Genomic DNA, 27,290 nt, shown 5'->3' on the forward strand with positions numbered 1-27,290 from the left:
GCTAATTTTTTCTCTGCCCCTTCCCTCTCTCCGCCCCCGCCCCCCTCTCTATATCTAAGGCACCGTCACAGAAACGACCTCTCTCTTTGTGCCGATGTGTCCTCTCTCTGTGTGTCCTTGTGATGTCTGTCTGCTTGTATGTCTGTCTATAGTTTTCTAGTTTGATTTTTGTTGCTATTTCTTTTATGCCTGATGATGATTGCTTGTGTTGCAATCGAAACGTCGTAATATGCTATTATTTAATTTATTATTTTATCTTTAGACGTGACTTAACCGAAAGAACCAAAGAATAATTCCTGCAGTCACGAAAGCTCCAAAATTAAGAACAAACCAGCATGTCAACGAGAGAGATACACATGGAGAGAGAGAGACACAGAGAGAGAGAGACACACACACAGAAAACAAAGGGAGAGAGACACATATAGAGACATACATAGAGATACACACACAGAGAGACAAATAAACAGAGAGACACATACACAGAAACATCACAGACAGTTATAGTCTGTTAAAAAACGAGAGCTCCCGCCATAGCGAGAGAAAGGGGCAACGGCTAGCTGTGTTAGTGAGACAATTAGCCCGTTAATGTAAAGACATTTAACCTGGGGAAGTACTCAGAGAGTCGGAAATAACAGCTGACATCGGCAAGTAGGATGGAAACATCACAGTCAGTTAAGACTTTACCTGGTCAATAACGTCCTTCCAATGATTACTCAGTTTGTACCCAGTGATCCAATTTCCAACCCCCAGGAACAGGTTTGCAGATTTGCTGAGCATTTCTGTGAGGTCCTGGAGGAGGGGACATTCCTCAGCCTGGATAACAACGTGGGACAAAGTGGGGATGACCCTGCTGAGGCTGCGGTGCCTCAAATATTGGAGGAAGTCACCCCCTGTGAGTGGCTGGCTGAGGTGCCATCTGTTGAGGAAGTACTGAAGGAGATCCAGAGTCAGAGACCACGAAAGGCACCGGGCAGAGATGATCTCCCAAGTGAAATGCTGAGGGAGGGTGGCGTTTGTGCACAGACTGCCCTACAAGACATCATAACAACAGTCTGGACCATTGGACGGGTTCCACAGGACTGGAAGGATGCCCTGGTGGTCCCTCTCTGTAAGAAGGGGGACCGCACAGACTGTAACAACTACCTACAGGGGCATCTCACTCCTCAGTGTGCCGGGAAAGGTCCTGGCAAGGATTATTCAACATATCCTTGCTAGGCACGCTGAGGAGAGGCTTGCGGAGCCCCAATGCGGTTTCAGGAAAGGGCGGTCCTGCACAGATGCCATATTTTGTATCCATCTGCTACAGCAGAGGTGTAGGGAATTCCAACAAGACCTACATCACTGCTTTATTGACCTGGTCAAGGCCTATGATACCATCAGTAGGTCTGGGCTCTGGGTAGTTCTTCGTGCTTTCAGAGTCCGTGACCCTCTGCTCACGATCATTAAGGACCTTCATGATGGTGAGCTGGCACGGGTAAAACTATGTGGGAGTTGGAGCCATTCCCTGTACACCTTGGGGTGCGACAGGCATGTCCTCTGGCTCCCACATTATTTAACATCTATTTCGACCACGTAGTTCGTGATGCCTTCAATAGCTGTACCGGAGGAATTTCTATCTGGTACAGATACAATGGGAGGCTGATCGATGCCTGGGTGCGGTCAAGGGATGGCTCCCTATTGCTCAACCATGTTACGTATGCCGATGATCTGGTAATTGCTGCTCACTCAGAGGAAGAGTTGGAGGCGCTGCTGCTGAACCTGGAGCTTGCCACTAAGAAGTGGGGCCTTACCACCAGCCCCACCGAAACTAAGCACCTGCTTGGGTATTTTGTACCATCGGACGCTCCACCCCCACAACTCCCAATTGGTGATAGGGCAGTTGTGGAGAGAGTGGAGAGTTTCCCATACCTGGGCAGTTTCCTCATGACCGGCTCCAGTTTAACAGCAGAGGTCTCACTTCGAATCAGTCGAGTGGCATTATCTTTTCATCGGTTGCATAACGCTGTGTGGAAACTACCTGGTCTGTTGCTCCGCACAAAGCTTCAGGTCTTCTTGGCCACGGTCATTCCCTCCCGTCTCTATGCTTGTGAAACGTGGACCCCCCTAATGGAACATCTTCGCCAGTTAGAGCTATTTAGGCTGGCCTGCCTATGATCCATCCTGGGTTTAACCACGCTGGATTGTGTGAGCTCACAAATCCTTGAAAGATCTGAACAAAGTCCCATCGGTGAGCTCCTCCGGTAGACAATGCTGCGTTAGCTGGGCCATGTAGTCCGCATGCCCCTCCACCGCTTGCCTAAACAGCTTTTGTTCGGCCAGATCGAGGGGGCGAAACGGGTGCGGCACGGGCTGGAGAAGAGATGGAATGATGTGGTACAGGAGGATATGGAGCTGAGTGGACTTGCCAATGACTGGTACCAGCGGTGTCAAGATCGGTTGTGGTGGTTGTCTCTCTGTGTATCCCTCTCTCTGTCTCTCTGTGTTGTGTCTCGTTGTGTCTCTCTCTCTGTGTGTGTCTCTCTCTCTGTGTGTCTCTCTCTCTCCATGTTTATCTCTCTCGTTGACATGCTGGTCTATCCTCGTAGTTGCTCTTGCGGGTTTATTGTTCTTGTTGCCCGGTTCTCTGACATTGACATGCTAATCTTCTCATTGGCACAGCCCCTGGTTTCTGAAGTTGTCTCACATCGACATGCTAATCTCTTACATAGAAATTCCATCTCTAGCTCCGCCCACTTACCCTTGGGTTTAACCCACCTAAAGCCACATTGACATTCCAATCTCTTACATTTACGTACAAATTCCATCTCTAGCTCCACCCACTTACCCATGGGTTGAGCCCACCTAACCTATATACAGTAACCTCGTGTTGCAGCAGTTATTTCCCCTGCGTCAGCAGTTCTCCTGCTGTGTTTGTCTCACCTGATGATGGTTGCTTGTGTTGCGATCGAAACGTCGTGATCTATTAATGTTTCTATCTACATGACTTTACCGAAAGAACCAAAGAGTAAAGTATACACTACATTGTAGACTTCCCTACGTTATCCATTAAAACAGTACAGTGCCGAACTTGGTCATTTCTTATAGTACATTCTACACTACAGAGACACGTACATTTAAAAAAAAATGTGTACCGTATAACTGCACTGTACCGTATAACTGCATTGGTATGTTATTAATACCGTACTGAAATTACCAATTGAAATATTTTTCTTAGAGTACTTTAGTAATAATGTATTCTGGTTCAATGTGATCTATAAAACTAGTATTTTGACGTTACTGAACAAGTTTATACTGTAGGTTATTCTCTCGAATGTATATGCCCCACTTTCAATTTAATTTTAACAAAATTAAGTACGTTCCAATGCATATATTTACGTGCTGTATTGCGTTTCATTAATAACTACTATATTATATAGTTCAAAAAAACATCTGCTTACTCAATGTTTAGTACAAGAAACATTTACACAAACCATAGTCAGAGTATTAGTGTTGTGGAGTATTCCTATTCTTTGTTTACACAAATTGCATATAGGGTTAAAACATAAGGCACACGCACACTCCATCCCATTGGTACGTTTGTCAGGGAGTAACTGAGAGTGATAAGCAAAGCAAACATCAACCGTCGTCTCTGTTGTTTCTTCTTACCTTGAAGGTCACAGTCATAAATGAGGTGAATAAGTCCAACAGCAACAATTCAGTCAATCCTGCATCACTAAACCTCATAACCCACTTCGGATCTGCATCTCATCTTTCATCGGTCTTCCAGCCTTTCCGATGAATCACCACTCTTTAACGTTCCTACTTTTGTCCTAGGCAAGGCATCGTAGTTCATTCATCACCCAGACAACATTCCAACAGCAACACCATTCATAGCTCTCACTGAAAACTGTGCACTTGGCTTAAATCTGTAACTGATATAACTACAGTGTGATGCAATACTGTCCAGAGCACGAGTTTTTCAGGAGCAATGGCTACTCGGAAACCAAGCTCAAAGCATGAGCACCGGGCTGCCAATGAGGCTATAGCTTTTGTAATGTTAATGAATTTGTGTAAAACTGGACAAAAGCCCCTGGGCTCACTTGTTGGATTTATGGGACCTTGCTGCAAGAAAGAAAAGTTGCACTTTAACATTGTGCTAACGCCCAATTGGGCGTTATAAAAGATTACACAGGGACATTTACGATTCATCAGACTGCTGTACAGTATTGCCGACCACGACAGGATTACCAATATAATTGAAAGTGCATTCAGCAAAGTGTCAGAATACCGTACACATTTTAAACTGTTCTATATTGGGAAACATTAATTATTACGTTATTGTAGTAAGACGCTTTCCAGCTTAACCATGAGTTGCCTCTTTAATTCTGTAAAAAATAATAATCATATATACAACAATAAAGTGACAGTACTGCTATTTGGTAATGAGAGTACTGGCAAGCAATATATATACCATGAATATATATTTCTAGTATGCTATGCTAAATTATCAAATTTGGAAGAACTATATTTATTACACACTTTAGTTGCTGGTCAAACAAAATAAACCCATTTGGCTTCCTGCAAGCCAATATGTTACCATAGTAACTACAGATTGAATGTTGCATCCCAGTGGGCCTCTGTGCTCTGTGCATTGGCAGCTGGAAGTGCAAACACAACCCAAAGAACGCACGTAAATATGTGGAATATTAAATAAACTATATGGAATAGAAAAAAAAACTCTACGTCGGAAATTATAAGAATGAATACTGATACCATCGGTTAATGCATTGGTCAATGTTCTCTATCATTATAATCAACCCTGGATGTATGAACACCCACCAGCATTTGCACTCATAACCATCGACTTTACATAATTGTGAGCGAAGCTCCCTATCTGCAGAGCTACCAGCCAGATGAAAAGAAAGAGTAATGATTGCATTGTGTAACAAAAAAATTGTCCCTGGGTGGTAAGTGTTATTTCCGAATTGCTTATGCCTCAAAAGTACAGAAAATGGTTATTATTCCCATCAAACTTTGCTTTTGTGACCCGGACAGTGATATTTTGAAATTTACCTATTTTCAATGAGAAAACGTGTGCATTTGTGTCCTTCCTGCACGTAAAGTCCTGGTCACAAAAGCAAAGTTTGTGGGGAATAATAGCCTTTTCTATACTTTTAAGGCATAAGCAATTAAAAAATAACACTTACTACCCAGGGACAGAAATCGTATTACATAGTGTTATTAATACTGGCTTCACTACACTCACTTACCTGGAGATTTGTGTCCAGACCATGGCCTCATGCCACCGATGTGTCTCGAGAGGAGTGGAGACGTGGGCAGGGATGCAGACGTGCCCTCGGTGGCATGCAAGCTTCCAGCCCCTCCACCCACTTTGGAACCCCCTCCCAGGCTCGGGCTCAGAGAGTCGTACGGCAAGGGCTCAACGTCCGGCACAAGACCCCAGCTCCCGCTCACTGTGCCGTAGTGCTTGAGGTACTGATCTCGACCTCCAACATGGGTGAGCAAGTGAAACGTATTTCGCACAAATTAGACATACTGGCCCATGCTGTCTACAATACCTACTCATTCTGTTCATTCAAACTTGACATAATATGCGCATCAATGTACCCTAAGTTGAACAATTTATGTAGTTTTTGAAGACCAGAGGTTATCGAAATTCCAAGCACAAAGTCATCTAAGGAATAATGTTAATATTAAAGTATAATCAATGTTATTTAAAGTAGAATAATACCACCTTTGATCGGTTATCAACAGAGTTAGTGTGCTTTGTAGCTTTACCCATATACAGTTATGTCATATATTAGGGGCAAAATAAAAACAGCCTTATAATTGTGCGAAGTGGACAGCATTTCATGATTTCACTGTTATTTGTTCACAAAAAACTGCATCTCAAAGCCAACAAAGTAATAGTTTTCTAATATTTGTTTTTATAAATGCACTCAACCATGAACTCCAGTATGCAATATTTACTCAGTTTAACAAACTACAGTGTGTTTCCTTTAAATGCATTATTTAAAATGTCACAGAAAGTAATTGTCAAGAAGATGTATATTAATCATTGGTATTAATTTCAACATGTACACGTGCTTCAATGCAGAATTGTTTTTATAAAAGTGTTACGGAATGGGATGCATAAAACTAGTCCATGTGTAGTGACCAGTAGCGTCACTACTGCATACGCATACGCACACACACACATGACGTCATCCCAGCGGGAGGCGGGGATGACGTCAGGGCCGGTTCTAGACTCGGGAGGCCGTGGCACTCTCCGTGACCCCGGCTGGACACGTGACCGGATCTCGATGGGGGCCAGGGGCCCCACCGTGGGGGGCACGTGGACAGCAGGGAGGCTTCGAGAAGGTTCTCGAATGGAGTCGGGCACACTGAGGCCGATATAAGCAGCCTCTGAACGAGGTTCGAGGCTGCCCTTGTCTAGAATGAAGAGGCGTCAAGAAGACACCAAGAAGAGTCAAGCCTCCAATCAGCGGGCCAGCCAGTAGCCCACCTGGCTGGGTCACGCTAGAATATCCGAGAGTCAGAGATAGAGAGAGACGGCGTGTGAGTTAGAATAGGATGGTGGTTACCACACTATGTAATAACCCGTGTGGTGTTAAACACATTCCTGCAGAGAAAGCTGGTAGGAACGTTGGGTTGCTCGGTCAATGGCCAGGGTCAACGGCAGCGTGGTGTATTCCGCAAATATGCCTCACTGTTAGGGCGGGCACAAGCCGGCGTGAGTTGGTTAAACGTTGTGTTTTATAAGGGCACCACGGGGTGACCAGCCCCTCCCCACCCAGCCCCACCCCTCCCACCCCCCACCCAGCCCCTCACCACCCTCCCCACCCAGCCCCTCCCCACCCTCCCCTCCCCACTCAGCCCCACCCTCCCCACCCTCCCCACCCAGCCCCTCCCTCCCCACCCAGCCCCTTCCTGCACGACGGACGGACACAATAATCGCCTGTGGGCTGGTGGAACCAGTGGGTTCCTGCCAGTATAAACAGTGTTGCCTCCAAAGAAGTGTGAGCGCCAATTTGAGCCCACTCCACATGTATAAATTCAAACGCACTTTCAATAGAAGTTATACAAACATACGGATGTTTTTTAAAAATGTTTCTACCATGGCTATATTTGAAGATTTGTCAACAAATCTTGTTTTTTTAAACATCGTTTTTTAGTTCCTTCTTTACGTGAACTTATGAATAAACCAGTGAATTTGTAAAAAGACCAACTTTACCAACTATTACTTGGTTCTTTCGGTAAAGTCACGTAGAAAATAAAATCAAATAATAAAAGAATACGACGTTTCGATTGCAACACAAGCAACCGTCATTAGGTAAGAATGAATGAAAAAAACGAACAGTAAGCTACGTGACTTTACCGAAAGAACCAAAGAGTAATTCCTGCAGTCACGAAATCTTCGAATCTAGTTTGTACAACTATGCTACTTAATTTTGAACTTTGACTAGAACATCATCACTGTACAGTTTAAAAAGCTTAAAAAGCTATGAAAAGGGTGAGTTGTACAAAATATAGTGGTGGACAGTTAAATCAATCTGGAGGGCAAATTCAGTGAGGTAATAACATGCCATGTTTTATAATAATTACAACTTATGAGCCACCTACAGCCCCACAGCAAGCTTTATTCACAATCTGCCAGTTACTTTTATCCGTAACATATCTGTCATGGTGATGCCAATGATGTTTAGTCAGAATTTTTTTTGTATTCTTCAAGCGTTATTTAAAATACATTCTCTATAGAAATGTAAAAAAAGGGAAAAAATATCAGTTACGTTCACGAAAACATATAATTAATACAGAATGCATGTGACAATTATCTGAACCGGTCCTGGGCCTCCCCTAGGTCGACTCAGCCTCAAATGAGTACCTGGTGCAGTGTAAACATCGCCACGAGGGAGATAAAGGTGGCCGGGCGTGGTGTTGGACACCCACCCACTCGTGTGCCGTGCCGGCCTTTATAGGTGCTCGCTAACAGCACTTGCCCCTACAGTCTATTAAGACTATACGAGGGATCTTTGTCTTTGTGTGGGACAAACATCACGGATCCTATAATTCACGAGATTATTTGCTAATTTACCCAACTTAGATGTGGTAAAAATTTGAAAAAATCACAAATAGGAAACATAGGGCCATGGATAATAGGAGCTTCTGAGGATCATAAAAATGTCTGTACTGCAAATCATGGGGAATATTTCACCATACTTCCCCATACTGGTCATGGGTTGAAGGTGGAGAGTGTAGATGTCAGGGCATCGGAGCGCAGTACAACAATTTATTTTTCTGCATTGTATAGTACAGTAGTCTATGACATACAAAATATTTTGTCGTGGATGCTTCCCATAATTGCGCTTTGCACTTCATATTAATGAAATATTTTAATTAGCATATATGTGGTTGATTTGTGATTAAATTACTTTCATGGGTAAGTTCTTATCGAATATAATTTGCTTTAGTAAAAAAATTACTTGCTTTATTGTACCCACAGTGCAAATGTTTCACCAGCAAAGAGGAGGTGATATATGGGGGGAAGAACCTTCCAATTAATTTACTACGCGTTGAATCCATAGTATCTTGATATAGTCGATCTAGTTTAATCAATTACAGTATTCGTACATAAGAGGGTTTTTTTGGATTAGATCGCATAAATATATAAATGTGTCGTTAAAACCCACCACCACCCGACACAGCCAACTACAGTGAGGTAAAAAAGTATTTGATCCCCTGCTGATTTTGTACGTTTGCCCACTGACAAAGAAATTATCAGTCTATAATTTTAATGGTAGGTTTATTTGAACAGTGAGAGACAGAATAACAACAACAAAATCCAGAAAAACGCATGTCAAAAATGTTATAAATTGATTATCATTTTAATGAGGGAAATAAGTATTTGACCCCCTCTCAATCAGAAAGATTTCTGGCTCCCAGGTATCTTTTATACAGGTAATCAGCTGAGATTAGGAGCACTCCCTTTAAGAGTGTGCTCCTAATCTCAGCTCAGGTAACTAGCTGAGATTAGGAGCACTCCCTTTAAGAGTGTGCTCCTAATCTCAGCTCGTTACCTGTATAAAATACACCTGTTCACAGAAGCAATCAATCAATCAGATTCCAAACTCTCCACCATGGCCAAGACCAAAGAGGTATCCAAGGATGTCAGGGACAAGATTGTAGACCTACACAAGGCTGGAATGGGCTACAAGACCATCGCCAAGCAACTTGGTGAGAAGGTGACAACAGTTGGTGCGATTTTTCGCAAATGGAAGAAACACAAAATAACTGTCAATCTCCCTTGGCCTGGGGCTCCATGCAAGATCTCACCTCGTGGAGTTGCAATGATCATAAGAACGGTGAGGAACCAGCCCAGAACTACATGGGAGGTTCTTGTCAATGATCTCAAGGCAGCTGGGACCATAGTCACCAAGAAAACAGTTGGTAACACACTACGCCGATTGACTGAAATCCTGCAGCGCCTGCAAGGTCCCCCTGCTCAAGAAAGCACATATATGTAATAAAGGACTCTCTCTCAGATGTCGATCTCCGTTGTCCTTTATTGGGTTCGTAGAATCTCGATACCACGGCGTCTCGCTCAGGCCCGCGTCCCGCTCGACGACCTCTCCACAGCCCTCGGCTGCTCCGTTGTGCAGTCTCCCTGCTGCTCCAATATGCAGTCTCCCTGCTGCCCCGTCAGGCAATCCTTGCAGCCACACCGCTGCCCCGCTATCTAGCGTCACTGCTGCCCCTTTCACAGCTAGCCTCTCACTGCCCCGTTAGCTCTCTTCGTCTGACACCGATGGCTGTCGGTGTCGACGTCTCCCACCGTGTGGCGACCGCGCCACTCTCTCCGTCTTGCCCAGCGTGGCCTCCTCGTATTTCACTCCATCTCAACTCCCCCTTCCCCTTCCGGTTCTCTCCCTAAATCCTCTCCCCCACGTGACCCTAACTCCACCCACTTCCCACGTGACCCAGACTCCGCCCCCCTCAATCCTTGCTCGCATTACACGACCCCCCCCCCTAATGAAAACCCAGCCGTCCTCGGCTGCAATAATTAAAAGAAAATAATGCGAGCAATATTGGAACCATCTGGCATCACTGGACAACAGAGAATATAAGAACGATAACAAGAACAACAAGAACAATAACAATCAACGAAAGGAAAGGGATTTGGAACACGTGCGGGTCGCCGGCCCGTCCCGAATGGGCGGCGGTCCGCTCACGGACCGAGAACGCGACGGGGTCTTAAGATCGACGGGAGTAGAACCGCCTGCCGCTGTTGGAGGCCTGTCAACGCCAAGGTCCCGTTCCCCAGGGAGACCCAAGTCCGGGGTCTCTGGCAACCGTGTCTGTGGTGGGGTTGGAAGGGCAGCGGGGCCAAGTGGCCCCGTCGCCGTGGTAGGCCCACCCAGAGCAGGATTCACCACATCCGCCTGCGTCACGGCTGGTTCATCTGTAGAAGGCACGACAGGCGCGCTTGCAGAGTCAACAGGCAAGGGCAGAGGTGCGTCGGGCGCAACAGACACCGGCAAGGCAACATCAGGGGATGACGCATCCGTCCGTGGGGCCACGTAAGGCTTCAGCCTAGACGTATGAACGTACCAGCGCCGTGATCCGAACCGAACCCGTGCGGATTGCGGGTTAGGGACTTCAATACGCTTAACCGGCCCCTGCCATGGTTTGTGAAGCTTAGGGGAGGTCCCCGGCCGCACCTGCGGGCAGTGCAGCCATGCCATGTCCCCCGCTCGCCAGGGGCATGTACCGGTCGAGCGCCGGGCTCAACGCTCGTTTCGCGCCTGAGTCTTGGCAGTAGCCAACCGGGCCCCCTCCCGTGCCTCGGCGACGCGTCGAACCGTGTCCTGAGTGTATTCGGGGAGAGGTTTAACAGGACCCTTCGCCCCCGTACTCAGCTGTACTTCCACCGGCGGCACATTCTCGCGGCCGTACATGAGAAAAAATGGAGGATACCCAGTGGACGCATGAGGCGTCATCCGATACGCGGAGAGTACCCCAGGTATATGCAAGTCCCAATCAGCTTGTTTCTCGTCAACCGTGTGACATAGCATGGCCGACAGCGTCCGATTAAGGCGTTCCACCATGCCATCCGTCTGCGGGTGGTAAGGAGACGTACGAACCTTCTTGGTTCCCAGAGCAGCGCACACTTCCGCCAACAATTTGGAAGAAAAATTTCGCCCCTGATCCGTGAGTAGCCTCTCCAGCGCCCCTTTGTCCATCACATATCCAAATAGGAAGGCGTCCGTGATAGACGCCGCCGACTGGTCGGGTAAGGGCCAAGCCATCGGCCAGCTGGAAAGATATTCCACCCCGACCAGCAAATATTTACTACCCCTAGCGGATGGCGGGAAAGGTCCCAAAATATCCAGCGCCACCAACTCGTTGATTCGAGACACTTGTATAGACTGCACCGGCGGCACGGAAGGGTTTTTAGGCGGCTTCCGCCGGGCACACTCGGGACACACCCGAATGTGTCCGACGACATCCATCGTCATGCCGTGCCAGAAGTAGTCTCGCTGTAATGTTAACAAAGTCTTCTGCACCCCGAGATGTAATAAAGTGTCGCCGTGCAGAGTCCGAATCAATTCGTACCGTAGCGACGACGGTACTACCAGACGCCAGCGGTCATGCAATCCCTCTCTCCACATGAGCAAACCATCCTGGAGAGCGGCCCCCGGCGTCTCACCGGACAGCAATCTCCCCGCTCCCTTCGCAGCCCGACTCCGTAAAGCCCCCAACGAGTCGTCAAGCAATTGTTCGCGAATCCATACCGAGCGCGGCAGGTTCAGAACCCCATCGGCCGGTCCTGGGCACACCGTACCCGACGCGCAAGCGCAAGGGGACCCCTGCGGTAATCTAGAGAGTGCGTCCGCATTCACGTGACGCGACCCCTTCCGATATTGTATGTCGAAGGAAAATTCCTGCAGGGTCTCCAACCATCGTGCCAGTTGGCCAGATGGTTGGTCAACCCTCAGGGCATATTGCAGAGCCGCATGGTCCGTGCGCACAATAAATGACCGGCCGTAAAGATACGGCCGATATTGGCGGAGAAAATAGACAATAGCCAATAATTCGCGGCGAGTGACGCAGTAGCGGGTTTCTGCCGGGGACAGTACACGGCTACCGTAGGCTACCACGCGCTCCACGCCGCCCTTGGACTGTGACAGAACGGCCCCAATCCCAATGTCACTAGCGTCCGTATCCAGAATAAAAGGTCGATCAAAATCCGGATAGTCCAATGTCGGCGCCGTTGCCAACCGATCGCGTAGGCCCTGAAACGCCGTTTCCTCCGGCGGACCCCAACTGAACCTCCGACCCTTACCCGTAAGGAGGTGCAAGGGCCTAGCGATCATAGCAAAGATCGGGACGAACCTGCGATAGTATGAGGCGAACCCCAAGAAGCGACGTACGTCCCCAACCGAGGCCGGGGTTGGCCAGTTGCGGACGCACGCCGTCTTCTCTGGGTCCGTGGCCACCCCGTCCGCACTGACTATGTGTCCCAAATAACGCACGGATCGTTGCAGTAGGTGACACTTTTTCGGTTTGAATTTTAAATTTGCGGAGCGCATCCTAGCAAAAATTGTCTCCAATCTCTGCAAATGTTCATCAAATGTGCGGCTAAAGACGATGACATCGTCTAAATAAATCAAACATGTCTCCCACTGCAGACCCGTTAGCAACCCGCTCCATCAACCGCTGAAAAGTGGCGGGAGCCGCATTTAAGCCCATCGGAAGGCAATTAAACTGAAACAGTCCCTGCGGCGTGCGAAAAGCCGTCTTTTCCCTCGAGGACTCGTCAAGGGGAAGCTGCCAGAATCCCGAAGAGAGATCCAATGTTGAAAAAAACTTCGCCCCAGACAAGGCATCGAGGGAATCATCCATACGCGGAAGTGGGTACGCGTCTGCGACGGACACCTTATTCAATTTCCGAAAATCGACGCAAAATCGCAGTTTCCCATCCTTCTTCTTCACAAGGACTACCGGCGCGCCCCATGGACTGTTAGACGGGGATATAATGTCAGCGGCTAGCATGTCCTCCACTGCCCCGCGAACCTGATCCCGCTCCGTCGGGCTCAACCGATGCGAGTTCAACCGAATGGGAGCGGCATCCCCCGTATCAATGTGGTGGGAAAGCAGGGAGGTGCGTCCCAAGTCAAAATCATCCGAGCTGAACACGTCGGAATAACTTAGCAACAGCGCGTGAAGCGCGGACCGTTGCTCTCTGGTCAGGGATGAATTCTCCCTGCATAACTCGGCAACCCAACGGTCATCCTGCCCCGTTGGCCCCGAAACCCCTCCTAACATGTCCCGGTGGACCCGGTTGTCATGGGTCGTGAACGCGGTCGTGGCGTGAGCCACAACCGTTCCGGCCGGGACACTGACATTCTCTGCACTCCCATTTAGCACCTGTAAGAACGGGGGCTGGCCCGGCCGGACAATTGTTTGTGCCCCAACCAGCGCCGAGCCGCCCGTTATAGCCGTGGACGGCGATAACAGAACCCCCGCCGCTCCCTCAACACCAGGTACTGGCTTCCGATATCTCAACGGGATAAGCATCTGCGAACCAGGTGGAATGTCAACAGATACCTCGGACAGCGCCTGCACCTGGCAAACAGGGGCAGGCCGGCCCCATGGCGACGGTAGGAATGAAATTTTGCGCCCCCCCGGTAATTCAATGCAGTTTTGATCAATCCTTATTTGAATGGGCATTTTTGCCAGGAAATCAGTCCCCAACAAACAGGGTACCGCGAGGGACCTAGAGATCAACACGGTCCCTGAAGCCGACACCCCCCCGATGGATATGTTGGCATCCACCTGGCCCACAATGCCCATACTTCCCCCGTTCGCCGCTATGCATGAATCATAAACCGCTCGCACTCTCCCTGGCGGAATGCCCAAAAGATGGAAAATGACATCCGAAATAATGGTCGCGGACGCACCGGAGTCCACCAAAATACGCACCTCGAACCCCTGAATGGAACCCGGTACCGTGGACGACCCCGTAGCGGCCGCAACTACCCTGCGTGCCGAACGGGCCCCATTGCGTCAGCGAGCGACACGGGTCAACCGGAGGCACCTTGTTGTTAACGACACACGGACAACGCGGTGATGGTGATGCATGAGGTGACAGGCCTTGCCGGGTGTCTGGTGCGCACCGACTTGCCTGTACTGGTGGGTCTTTTCGCGCGACGTCCGTGGTCGAGGCCTCCTGCTGGGGCGGCCCTGGGATGCGAGCCCAACAGTCCCTGGCGAAGTGGCCCTTACGGCCGCAGTGGAAACACTCCACGTCGTTCCAATGCGCGGCACCCCCCTGTCCCGACGCTCCCACGCCGGCGGCCCGGACATCGGCCCCGTCCCCCCCCGAGCAGGCCACTGGGCGGAGGCGGCCGTCAACTCCTGCGGACCCTTGTCGTCAGGAACGTAGATCGCCTTCGTAGGATACCACCCCGTAGCACCGCCTTCAACGACGGGCCCCCCCGTCCAAGCTGACACCTGCTTCCAGCGTCGGAGATTAAATTGAGCGTCCAAGCACTTAGCCACAGCACGGGATGTCAATTTATCATGGCTGCACACCGGCATGGGGATCCCCAGGTCTCTAGATAATTCGAGCATTTTGCCCAACACGAGGGGCTCCAACAAATCGGGCTCCGTCTCGGGGTATGCCACCATCGCCAGTTCCAGAGCTGCTCCTCTGAATGCCACCGGCGGTTCATCAGGCGCCCGTTGGCGCTGAACAAATCTCCGATGGGCGTCGTCCGGAGGCTCGTACGCATCCGCCATCTCCTCGAAGACACCCTGCAGCGTCTTCTTCTTGTCGGCCTTGATGGAGCAGAAGAAACGGACGGACTCGTCGTCGAGAAGTGTTGGTAAGACTTCCAGGGCCTCCGCGTCCGTCCATTTGGCGGAGCGTACGGCCACTTGAAAACAGCAGGCGAATGCGCTCCAATCGCTGCTGATTGAGAATTCTTTGACCGTTGTTAAATGACGGCTGCGGGTTCTTGCTCCTCTGTCCTCCTCCGATGGTGACACGCGCGGCAGCGACAAGATGGCGTCGCTCCGCAACGTGTGCAAGATGGCGGCTTCCCGCGGCGGAGGGCGCAAGATGGCGGCTTCCCGCCGTTCTTCCTCGGCCACGCCCAAGATGGCGTCTTTGTGCCGCGTGGTCGAGAGGGCTGATGGCGACGGCAAGGCCCCGGCCCGTTGTTCCTCGCCGGGCCTCCCCGAAGTCGTCGCCGGCGTCACGAGGACGCACAATTTCGCCAACCCAACTTCTGACACCAATGTAATAAAGGACTCTCTCTCAGATGTCGATCTCCGTTGTCCTTTATTGGGTTCGTAGAATCTCGATACCACGGCGTCTCGCTCAGGCCCGCGTCCCGCTCGACGACCTCTCCACAGCCCTCGGCTGCTCCGTTGTGCAGTCTCCCTGCTGCTCCAATATGCAGTCTCCCTGCTGCCCCGTCAGGCAATCCTTGCAGCCACACCGCTGCCCCGCTATCTAGCGTCACTGCTGCCCCTTTCACAGCTAGCCTCTCACTGCCCCGTTAGCTCTCTTCGTCTGACACCGATGGCTGTCGGTGTCGACATCTCCCACCGCGTGGCGACCGCGCCACTCTCTCCGTCTTGCCCAGCGTGGCCTCCTCGTATTTCACTCCGTCTCAACTCCCCCTTCCCCTTCCGGTTCTCTCCCTAAATCCTCTCCCCCACGTGACCCTAACTCCACCCACTCCCCACGTGACCCAGACTCCGCCCCCCCTCAATCCTTGCTCGCATTACATATACATGCCCGTCTGAAGTTTGCCAAGGAACATCTGAATGATTCAGAGGACAACTGGGTGAAAGTGTTGTGGTCAGATGAGTCCAAAATTGAGCTCTTTGGCATCAACTCAACTCGCCGTGTTTGGAGGAGGAGGAATGCTGCCTATGACCCCAAGAACACCATCCCCACCGTCAAACATGGAGGTGGAAACATTATGCTTTGGGTGTGTTTTTCTGCTAAGGGGACAGGACAACTTCACCGCATCAAAGGGACGATGGACGGGGCCATGTACCGTCAAATCTTGGGTGAGAACCTCCTTCCCTCAGCCAGGGCATTGAAAATGGGTCGTGGATGGGTATTCCAGCATGACAATGACCCAAAACACACGGCCAAGGCAACAAAGGAGTGGCTCAAGAAGAAGCACAATAAGGTCCTGGAGTGGCCTAGCCAGTCTCCAGACCTTAATCCCATAGAAAATCTGTGGAGGGAGCTGAAGGTTCGAGTTGCCAAACGTCAGCCTCGAAACCTTAATGACTTGGAGACGATCTGCAAAGAGGAGTGGGACAAAATCCCTCCTGAGATGTGTGCAAACCTGGTGGCCAACTACAAGAAACGTCTGACCTCTGTGATTGCCAACAATGGTTTTGCCACCAAGTACTAAGTCATGTTTTGCAGAGGGGTCAAATACTTATTTCCCTCATTAAAATGCAAATCAATTTATACAAATTTGACATGCGTTTTTCTGGATTTTTCTGTTGTTATTCTGTCTCTCACTGTTCAAATAAACCTACCATTAAAATTATAGACTGATCATTTCTTTGTCAGTGGGCAAACGTGCAAAATCAGCAGGGGATCAAATACTTTTTTCCCTCACTGTAGTAAGGGTTGTCACGTAAATAGAATATGCCAATTCGTCACGAGTACAGCGATACCTTGACTTCTGTCCACTTGACTTTCGTCGCTTCGATTTTTCAGCCGTTTTCAATCATAACCACATTTCAAATTTCGTCCACGTCCTTGCCTCTTTCGTCCAATTTCATCCAACCTTCCACGAGGTTCGCGCCATGCGCCATTTTTTACGTTCAGTCTTTGAATAGAAGTCGTTCAGTGAGCATCTATTATATTTGTGTTTATTAATATATTATTAATCCTGTACTTATTTCTGTGATTATAATGTAAACAATTCATAGTTATTTTTGTGATCTCAATCAAAGTCCCCTTCTCCCAAAAGAAAGATATTGATTTCCAGTTCTGATGATGAATCTCATACTCACCAATTTTCTCCTTCCTATTTTATGAACCTAGATTCCCCCTAAATCACCAATATATTCATCGTCCACTTGAGCAAAAATATAAATATTTGAAGGTATAAATTTGTTTATTTATTTAGTTTTGGTTATTTATTTAGTTTTATTTATTTATTATTACGTTTATTTTTCTTTTATGTGTTTATTTAGGTTTCGCACGCATGTTTATATAGTTACTATAGTTATTTGCATGTACGTTTTTCGCCACCCAAAATAAATTTGCAAGCTAAATAAAGGCCCTGCTTTGACATTCGTCCATTTTTGACATTCGTCCATGCTCTGGTCCCTAACCAGACGAAAGTACAAGGTATTCCTGTACAGCACACCAGTGTGTTTGAGAGCCAAGCCACACCATTTACCATTTCAGTACGACGTTTTGCCAGTAATTACAACTAGCTTCATCAGGCGACAGCTAGATTTGTGCAGAAGTCCACCTGTTTCATTCCTTATATAGAGGCGTAGATGTGGGGGGATTAATGAGTCAACTTACATTATTCATGTGCAATATGTGAGCCCTTAGATCTTGTCCTTCCTGTCCATTGTGTGTATTAAAATAGCCGTACCAACGGTAATCCCTATGGAAGTATAGTTGCCTGTATAGCCATGCATTTAAACAATGTATTATTTGATGATTCGCTGACAGTTGTATTTAGTAGTATTTCATATTTCTCTGATGTGCTTTTAGTCTCGTGCTGATCATTCATCAGCATTTGCCACGAGTGCAGTTAATCCTGTACACACCTGTTGATAGCTTCGGTAATACATATTTTGTACCAGATATTAATTTATGCATTTTATGTACCATGCCAAATCTGACTCGGATGTTTTGTTTTTCCAAACATCTGGCTAGTTTATCAGTTACTCAAGCAATGTACGCTATTTTGATCGTTTTAATTACTTGGGCAGTTTAAATGCTCGTGGTATTTGATTTGGTTTTGGTATTCAATACCCTGTTGATTTGTGCATCATTGTAACCGTTCATTTGCAGTGCTTCTTTAACATGTTTAATTTCATATCTCAAACTTTTTTGGCTTGATGATTGAGCGTCTTGATATGAGCAGATTTATGTGCAGGGTGATGGTGTGACTCTGCATTGAAATAGGCGTCAGTATGCGTTTTCTTTCAGTAAACGCCGTGTGTTATTTTACCATTTCGACCCCATCCGAGCAGAATATCCAGAAATGGTAGAGTTCTGTCAACTTCCACTTTCATGGTGACTTGGATGGATGGATGGGTTTTGCGAGTTGAGATTATTTAGAAATCCGTGAAGTGTATCTTTTCCGTGTGGCCAGACCACCAATGTGTCATCCACATATCTAAACCAAGCAGAGGGTTTGCTTGAAGCTATTGCTTTTGTTTCAAAATCTTCCATGTACAAATTCGCTATCACAGGAGACAAAGGGGAGCACATTGCTGCTCCTTCCTTTTGTTTATAGAAGTCACCTTTCCACAAGAAATAGGTGTTCTTTAGACAGAGTTCAGTTAGTATTGGGATATCTTTGGCTAAACCTTTGTTCAATACCAGTGTCGAGTAATTTAATTGACTCGTTGACCGGAACCCTCTTGAACAGAGAAGTCACATCAAAACTTACGAGATTATAATTAGGGTGAACACAACTTTTGATTAAATTGCAATGGGCTTATTTTTACCGAAAGAACCCTTAATCGTGAAGTGATTCAATTTCGTGAAGTGTTAATGCATTTACTGTAAATGCTTTGAGAACTGTGCATCATCAACCTCCGCATTTTTGATTGACATATGATAATTTGCATCTGCCCATGACTGCATGGTGAATTAGCACTGAGAGCTTCAAAAGCATGATTGCAACCGGATCATGTGCCAAGGGATATAAGATTTAATGCACCAATGTCCGGTAAGAGTTCAATACTTATTAACCAATTTTTTCATGCTTAAAAGGCTACAGAGGCATACGTGTTAGATAAAAAGACATGCAAAACTAACAATATAGTGTTGTATTACAAATGAATAACGTTTATGCAATATACCTCAGTAGAAAAATATTCTCAGTCACAAAGCATTACTGTACTAATCATATTTTAAAAAGTAACATTATGTGCAAATATGATATATAGCATAACAATGGAGTAACATGGAATAACATATGGTATAAAAATTTACTGAATTCTGACACAGGAACGATATGACAAAAGGTATATTTACAATAGTTTTCAGGGTTTAAAAAAATCTCATTAAAATCTCATCTAAGCCACCAATAAATGTCATACAATATATTACAGTGCATACTCATGCCAGAAATTGAACTGCATCAACCACATACTGCAGATGCTAATTACAGTCTTCCATGAACGTGAAATCCCAACTGCAATCATTATTGTGAAAGGGTTAACAGCCGGCCGAAGAGGTGTACCTAGGGGGTTTTGGATCACTGGTTTGACTCTTAAGCTCGCTGCTGGGCTAAAAGGTGACCTGGAGATGGCAGTACAGCGAGTGGGTACTTGAACCCATCTGTGCATTCCTCTGTGTATAAGAACTCATGTACTGTTCAAGAGGATATGACAGAGAAGCTGTTTAAGAGAGGTCAGCAATCTACCTTTTGCATTTTACACATAATAATTGCAGATTTACCATGAGGCAACCTGAGAACCAAAAAATCATGGGACCCATATAGATAATTGTCATATCGCATTCAAACACAGCATTGGAACTTAATATGAAAGGAAAACGATTACAGTAATGTTGATACACTTTTACTTAATAGTGGATACCTAAAATCAAATGATAAAAGAAGAACGTTTACCAGATTTTCTGTTGAAAGTGCCCAGCCCAGCAATGGATCGCTTTTTGTGAGCACTGTCCTCCATCCCATTATCTGCCAAAAAAAATCTAAATGTCAGCTTAGAACCTGGAAAATAACTTTCTGGTTACAACTGTACATTCACACAAAACATGCCAAATGCGAACTGTACAAAATGTTCCCTTAATGTCAAAGAAAATAAAACATGTAAGTATAATTGACAAATGCATAAATGGTCATCATCTTCAATATTTGATTGAAACGTTTTTTTCTAAGTATTCCTTTAGAGTTGATTAGAAAAAATTTAACTCACTTCAAATGCACAAAATAAATGTAATTTGAACCGAGAGTAGTGCTGTGCCCTTTTCACAGAGGATACACAGGAGTTAATTCAGGTGGCTCTCATTTCTGAAGATGTCAGGGAACAGCTCAGCATTGATTTATGGGTCCTTTATTCTCTCCTCCTCCTCTTTGCAAAAGCAAAGGCTCTTTTCCCATGTGATCCACTTTTGTATAGGAGGTTTGAGGCATCACACCATCCAAAGAGCAGGAGTGTGTAGAAACAGAAGAGGCTTATGTTTTACACGGTTGCCAAGCATAGGCCCACAGGCCCACAAAGCCAAAGAACCAGCAACAAAAAGCACGGTTGAAGTTGTAATAGATACGATTTAACACGTTCTTAAATTGAGAAAGATTATGAGAGCTTGGTAAAAGACAAGTGTGGGAGGGAATTAGAAAGTTGAGTATTACAAGGAAAGTATCAGAAATAGACGTGTGATTATAAGTAAGTTTGTTGAACACAGTATGGATGAGACAAAACAGTCAGTCTCATAGACCTAGTCCTCAACATGGGTGGAGGAATCAATGAGTGATGTTCAGGGGGACAGTAACCATGGTAGTAGCGATGGAAGCGTGATAAGGTGGTTACTGGTTGCCAGTGAGTGAATGGAGTAAATTTAGTGAGTGCTGGACCACCAATCACCCTGACTGCTTTAACCTGAATTATATTAAGTACAGTGAGGTAGAAACTGGTTGCTTAATCCCAGATATGCAACAATATTCCAACTTTGGCCGACATTGTGCTTTGTATGGTACGAATTGTTCATAGTAAAAAAGGCCTTGACACATAAAATAAATCCTAGCTCCTTGCATGCCTCCTTAACCAGCTTAGTGAAACTGTATAGCCATTCCAAGACAGGTCAGATGAGACTGTCAAGTAATGTCATGGTTTTATTGTAGATACGAATATAATGGAAGTGTGGATATTATCGTGAAATGTTTTTTTGTTGAACTTGACCAGGTTTTTGTCACCACAATCATGCGTAGTATTCAAGTCAGTAGTGACTGATAGTGCAATATTTATTTGTTGGGCAGCTGAATGTCTATTCCATTACTTTCAGATCCATGACACACTGTGGAGGTTAGACTAAATAATGATGAAATTTTTATTTTGCCGATGCGGTGTGTCCCGCATTGAAAGGAAAACTGCGTGACTCCATTCATTGGCAAAAAAAATGGCTCATCACATGGAAATATAAAGCAGCCAAATACTCTAAATGCATGTTTCTAAATGCGGAAGGAAAAAGCGGACGTGGAGAAAAATCCACACGACCATGGGAAAAACATGCAAATCCCAAATATGCAGGCATCAGGGTTGAGATCGAACCCATGGCCTCTCTGTATTAAGCATCATATTGTACCTGCACTTAGTCTTTCACAATTTTAAGGTATAAAAGCGTTACGCTCGTCCCGAGTGCCACAAGTAAGATGAGTAACAATTGACTTTGCACATCGGTGGCTTTAACTTAATGCAATACTTTGAAATCCTCAAATATTTTACCATTTTCTTTTATTAAATTCAAAACCATCAAAGCAGCATCTAAAGGTATCTTTACTGTTTAAAAATATATATATATTTGTAAAGGCTGCTCATTTGCAGTGATCACTAGAATAGGCAATGGGTAAAGGAGACGGAATAGATCAGTCACTTGACGTTACTGGCGAGGTCATCAAGAGAAATTATTGCCGGAACCAGAGCCTCATAGAGTCCAGGTGCCTCTAATTTAATGGGGCTAATCCACAAGCTGCAGCTGTCCCTTCTCACGGCAGATTAATTGAGCTCAAGGTACTCCAAATCTGCTTCAACGCGAGGCTGAAGTATTTGTTGGCATGCGTAAAGTTAGTGATCCTAATATGCAGACGTGTCATAGTACATTTGTAATAAGTGGCTCTGACACGGTAAAGACTTGAAGTTGTTTATTAATAAATCTTCAGTACAGACTTGTTTCACTCTCTGCGGATGTCCACCCACTTGGGTGAGCGGCTGAAGGTCAAGCCGCCACATGGCAGGTGGAGATGGTGGGGCAGCAGCGACGGGGAGCTTCTCTTTATCTTCAACACTGACCCCTAACGTTGCTCTGCCCCCGGCTTATATTCGCTCCCCGGAGGCTAAGCCCCGCCTCTGGCCACGCCCCTCTTGGAACCTTCGGGAACGTTCCAGAGGCTTCCCTGGTGGATCCGCCCCATCACCTTTCACCTGGATGTAATACCCACTATAGATAAACAGCCTGTATAAGGTAATACACCCCCCACAATAATACAGGAGATGGCACTCTCTTATTACACGTTGAATTCCTCTTTAAATTTATCAGGTTTGTAAGTAAACTAATAAACAATAATTGAATAAGATCAGACACTTACAAAGTAATGAGATTTTTTTTCATATCAAATACTACAAAATTACTGAAAAGTTTAATGCATGTATACTCAGTGCATATTAGCACTTAAACGAATGTATGTTTTAGGTATGGTTAAAGTTTGTGAATCTGGTTTAAATAACCATTGCTTTTAAAGTTAATTCAAGCCCCCTTAATGAGACAAAATTACACCTGTCACATAAAACGTGGCAATCCATTAAACAATACTGTACACGGTATTTTTTTTTGTAATAACAGCTTAAAGGTTACCACTTGCAGTGTTGCTTGGGTTGAATTGTACAAAATGTGTTCACACGGGTTTCAATGTTGAACCAGCCCTTGCATCCCAAACCTGTCCAACCCAAGAGGGTTTGTGTTTGTCAGACTAACTGTTGATAATTTGTTTTTTTACCCTTTTATCTGGCAACAAAACTGACACCTTTTTTTTTACAAGGAGTCGTGTTTGCATAGACCACAATACCTACAGTCGTAATGCAAACAAAAACATAACTCTGATAATGTATGCACTGTCCTTGAAGTTGATTGGTCCACACCCGAGACAGCTTTCCTTAGAGCCTAGTCTCACATGGTGTTGGAAACCGCCCTGTGTGCCCCGTAACACAACACAACAACAAGAACAACAACTAACGTAACAACACAACACGACGCGAACACTACCATCCGCAACCATCAACCAATGCCACCGCGACAATAGAACAATATATACAAACCGGCGAGTGACAATAGCAATGTGTATGCAGAAAGGAAAATAAATGGAAATTTTTTTTTTTCTTTCGACTCGTGCAGTGTCCCCTTTTTTTCGAGCGTCCCTACAACGGGACATTACCCCGGCAGAGGGGAACACCGGGCGAGCTCGGTGTAGAGAAAAAACGTCTTCATGAAAATTGTTGAGCCCTAGCCCGAGTCCGCCTTGCCGGTCCGTCGTACGGCACCAGACGCGGTTGAACGTCCGGTGGTGCCGGCGGTTCAGGAAGACATCGGCCAGGCATCGAGGACCCGTGCGTGCCCCGGGGTTCAGGCTCCCGACGGTCAGCAGCCGTCAAGCCCGAGGCACCTGGGGGTGGGTCAGGTGGAGACACGTGAGGATCAGCCTGCGACACCTCCCTCCCCGAGTCGACGGTCACATCACACGCCCGGTCGTCACGGCACAGAACGGGGTCACACGGTGCCGCATAGGGCTTCAGTCGGGAGGGGTGCACGTACCAACGGCGTTTCCCCCATTTAATCTGTATACTCTGGGGTCGTGCAACCCGCACAATTTCCACCGGTCCCCTCCAAGGTCTCAACAACTTGGGGGACGTAGCCAACGGTGCATGTGGACAATGCAGCCAGGCCTTATCGCCTGGTTTCCAATCATGCGTATGCACCCTCCGCTCATGCAATTTCTCGTTCGCAATTTGCCGCGACCGCGAATTCAACCTCGCCGCCTCCCGCGCTTCAGTCAATTTGGCGATATTAAATTTGATGTGGTCTGCCAATTTAGATTTTGCACGTGGCTGGGAAATCCCCAGTTGGACGTCCATGGCCGGATCGGCCTCCCGCCCATACATAAGAAAAAATGGGGAAAACCCCGTCGCCGCATGAGGGGCCATTCGATAGGCCGCGAGTACCCCCGGCACCTGTAAGTCCCAATCAACCTGATCGTCGCAGACCTGTTGGCACAACATAGACGTAATCGTCCTGTTCAGACGCTCAACCATCCCGTCAGTCTGCGGGTGGTAGGGGGAAGTACGCACTTTCTTTGTACCCAACAGGTCGCACACCTCGCGCAACAAAACGCTCGAAAAATTCTTTCCTTGATCCGTCAGCAAGCGTTCGGGGGCGCCCTTGTCCAAAACATAACCCTGGACAAAGGCGTCCGCCACCGCCGCAGCCGACTGGTTGGCGAGCGGCCATGCCATAGGCCATCGGGTGAAGTATTCCACGCCAACCAGCAGGAACCTATTTCCCCTTGGTGTAGCCGGAAAGGGCCCCAAGATGTCCAACGCTACCAATTCGTTTATACGCGAAACCTGAATGGATTGCAGCGGTGGATTAGCTGCCAATGGTGGCGGTTTCCTTTTGGCGCACCCTACGCATCCCTTAAGAATATTCGCCACGTCGTTACCCATCCCCGGCCAATAATAGTCTCGCTGGATTAGGGCGAGCGTTTTGTGAAAACCCAGATGCATGAGCCGTTCATGAGCTGCCAGAACAACCCTACCCCGCATAGCAACAGGCACAACGAGCACGTGACGCCGGGACATGTTGTCCCACTTCATCAAAAGGCCCTGTCTGCACACCCAGGAACCGACCCGCGCCTCCCCTACCTCGGGAGCGCCAACTTTCCGACGTAGCGTAAGTAGGGAGCTGTCGGACATCTGGAGACGGCCCCACTCAATGAGGGGCAACGACAACAGCGAATCCCTCCCCGTGGGGGCGTCCTCTCCCGGGGTGTCAGTGGCGGCGAGCGCAACTCCCGGGGTGCCGGCGACCGGGGGTTTGCACCGCGCCGATCCCAACAAACATGTGCAGTCCGTGCACGGAGGCAACCGCGACAAGGCGTCCGCATTTGAGTGTCGCAATCCCTTGCGGTAAATCGTCGTGAATTGGTAGTCTTGAAGGACCTCCAACCATCGGGACAATTGGCCCGATGGCTGTGCCACGCGCATAGCGTATTGTAGAGCCGCATGGTCCGTACGGACCGTAAAATGACGGCCGTAAAGATACGGCCTGAATTGCTGTGTAAAAACCACAATCTCTAACAATTCACGACGAGTTACGCAATAGCGTTGTTCGGCGGGGGAAAGAACTCTACTACCGTAGGCGACCACCCGTTCAACCCCCCCGACCACCTGTGAGAGCACCCCCCCGATACCCGTGTTGCTGGCGTCTGTGTCAAGCAAAAACGGTTGTGTGAAATTGGGGTAACACAAGGGGGGAGCCTGCACCAAGGCGTCACGAAGGGAGCAGAGCGCAGCCTCCTCTTCCGCCCCCCAGTGAAACCTCACACCCTTAGCCGTCAAAGCGTGCAGGGGCCTGGCTATGGTGGCAAATTGCTTGACAAAACGACGGTAATAGGAGGCGAAACCAATGAAACTGCGAACCTCCGTGACCGAGGTTGGCGTTGGCCATGAGCTGACGCAATGCGTCTTAGCAGGGTCCGTCGAGATCCCTGAACGACTCACGATATGGCCCAAATACCGGACCGATTCCCGAAGCAGAAAACATTTAGCCGGTTTAAATTTAAGCTTAGCGGAACGCATCCTGAGGAACACCGCTCTCAGTCGCTGGAGGTGCTCCTCGAAAGTCCGACTAAAGACGATGATATCGTCGAGATAAATCAAACAGGTATCCCATTGGAGGCCCGACAAAACCAATTCCATGAGTCTCTGGAACGTGGCGGGAGCGGAATGTAAGCCCATGGGCAAACGGTTGAATTCAAATAGGCCACCAGGTGTCCGGAAAGCAGTTTTAGGTTTAGACTCGTTATCGAGTGGCAATTGCCAAAATCCAGAAAGCAGATCGAGTGTGGAAAAAAACTGTGCTCCCGCCAAGGCATCCAGCGACTCATCCATCCTGGGGAGCGGATACGCATCCGCCATCGAGATTTTGTTTAAGCGGCGGAAATCGACACAAAACCGCAAGGACCCGTCCTGTTTCTTTACTAGGACAATAGGAGCACCCCACGGACTAGAAGAGGGCGAAATGATATCGGCCGCCAACATATCATTAACCGCCGATTGCACATGTTCCTTCTCGGCTGGGCTGAGCCGGAAGGGATTCTGACGAATAGGGGCCGCGTCCCCTGTAGCTATGTAGTGGCGCAACAGGTCAGTGCAGCCGATATCGTACTTATGTTTGCTGAACACGTCAGCAAACTCGAGTAGCAAACCCCTCAACGCTCCCAATTGCACCTCGGACAAGTTAGCAGAACCGGCACACAACGAGTCCAACCACTCAGTCCCCTCATCACTTGGAGGATGCGACTTGACAGTGAAATCTGCTTGAGCCACGAGCCGTTCCTCAACGGGTAGCGGCGCGGCGTGAGCCAGCACCGTTCCCTGCGCAATTACGGCCGGCCGCGACCCCGTATTCAGGACCATTACGAACGGCTCACTGTCCCCTCTCACCATGGTTTGAGCAACCGCTAAGTCGAGGCCCCTTCTGGCTCTGTTAGACGGCCCCAACAGCACCCCCTGTGCCTCCGCACCCACCTCGAGTGGCTTCCTGAACCGAAGGGGTACTAACATTTGCGATCCCGGGGGCACCCGTACAGTGTGAGTTGCCAGCGCCTGCACCGTCGCACAAACCGTGCGCATTTTGGTAGGGCTCGTCAAGAACGCAACCCGCCGACCTGACGGAAGCTCTATGCAGGCCTGATCTATAAGAATTTTGATGGGCATTTTGGACAAAAAGTCCGTACCTAGCAAACAGGGAACGGCCAGCGATGATGATACAAAAATAGGGCCCGCCAATTTGATGTCACCAATGCAAATAGTCGCCCGAATCTGGCCGATGATCCCCAGGGATCCCCCATTCGCCGCATAAAATGGCACGTCTACTGGCAGAAGGGGTCTACTTTGGACGGGAAGAATGTTATAAATAAGGTCCGAGATGATGGTGGCCGACGCACCCGTGTCAACAAGCACCCGGACCTCAACCCCGTCAATGAACCCCGTTACCACGGACGACCCGGCCGACGCAGCCACGATCCTGTGGGCCAATT

General features: G+C 47.8%; 1 protein-coding gene across 2 annotated transcripts in view; it reads right to left on the reverse strand.

Annotated features, from left to right (window-relative positions):
• LOC144933143 (protein TANC2-like) overlaps positions 1-23,448 on the reverse strand; it is a 95,398-nt gene extending 71,950 nt beyond the window's left edge. For both annotated transcript variants that reach the window (XM_078857769.1, XM_078857735.1), the window contains exons 1-3: positions 23,409-23,448; positions 19,869-19,940; positions 5,250-5,486 (exon numbers count right to left, since the gene is read on the reverse strand). In XM_078857769.1, coding sequence (XP_078713895.1) covers positions 5,250-5,486; positions 19,869-19,932 — 301 coding nt within the window. In that variant the 5' untranslated portion in view covers positions 19,933-19,940; positions 23,409-23,448. The remainder of the gene's footprint in view (positions 1-5,249; positions 5,487-19,868; positions 19,941-23,408) is intronic.
• Positions 23,449-27,290: the final 3,842 nt, after the last annotated feature.

Source organism: Lampetra fluviatilis, chromosome 1 (assembly GCF_964198595.1).
Source record: "Lampetra fluviatilis chromosome 1, kcLamFluv1.1, whole genome shotgun sequence".
NCBI classification, from domain to species: Eukaryota; Metazoa; Chordata; class Hyperoartia; order Petromyzontiformes; family Petromyzontidae; genus Lampetra; species Lampetra fluviatilis.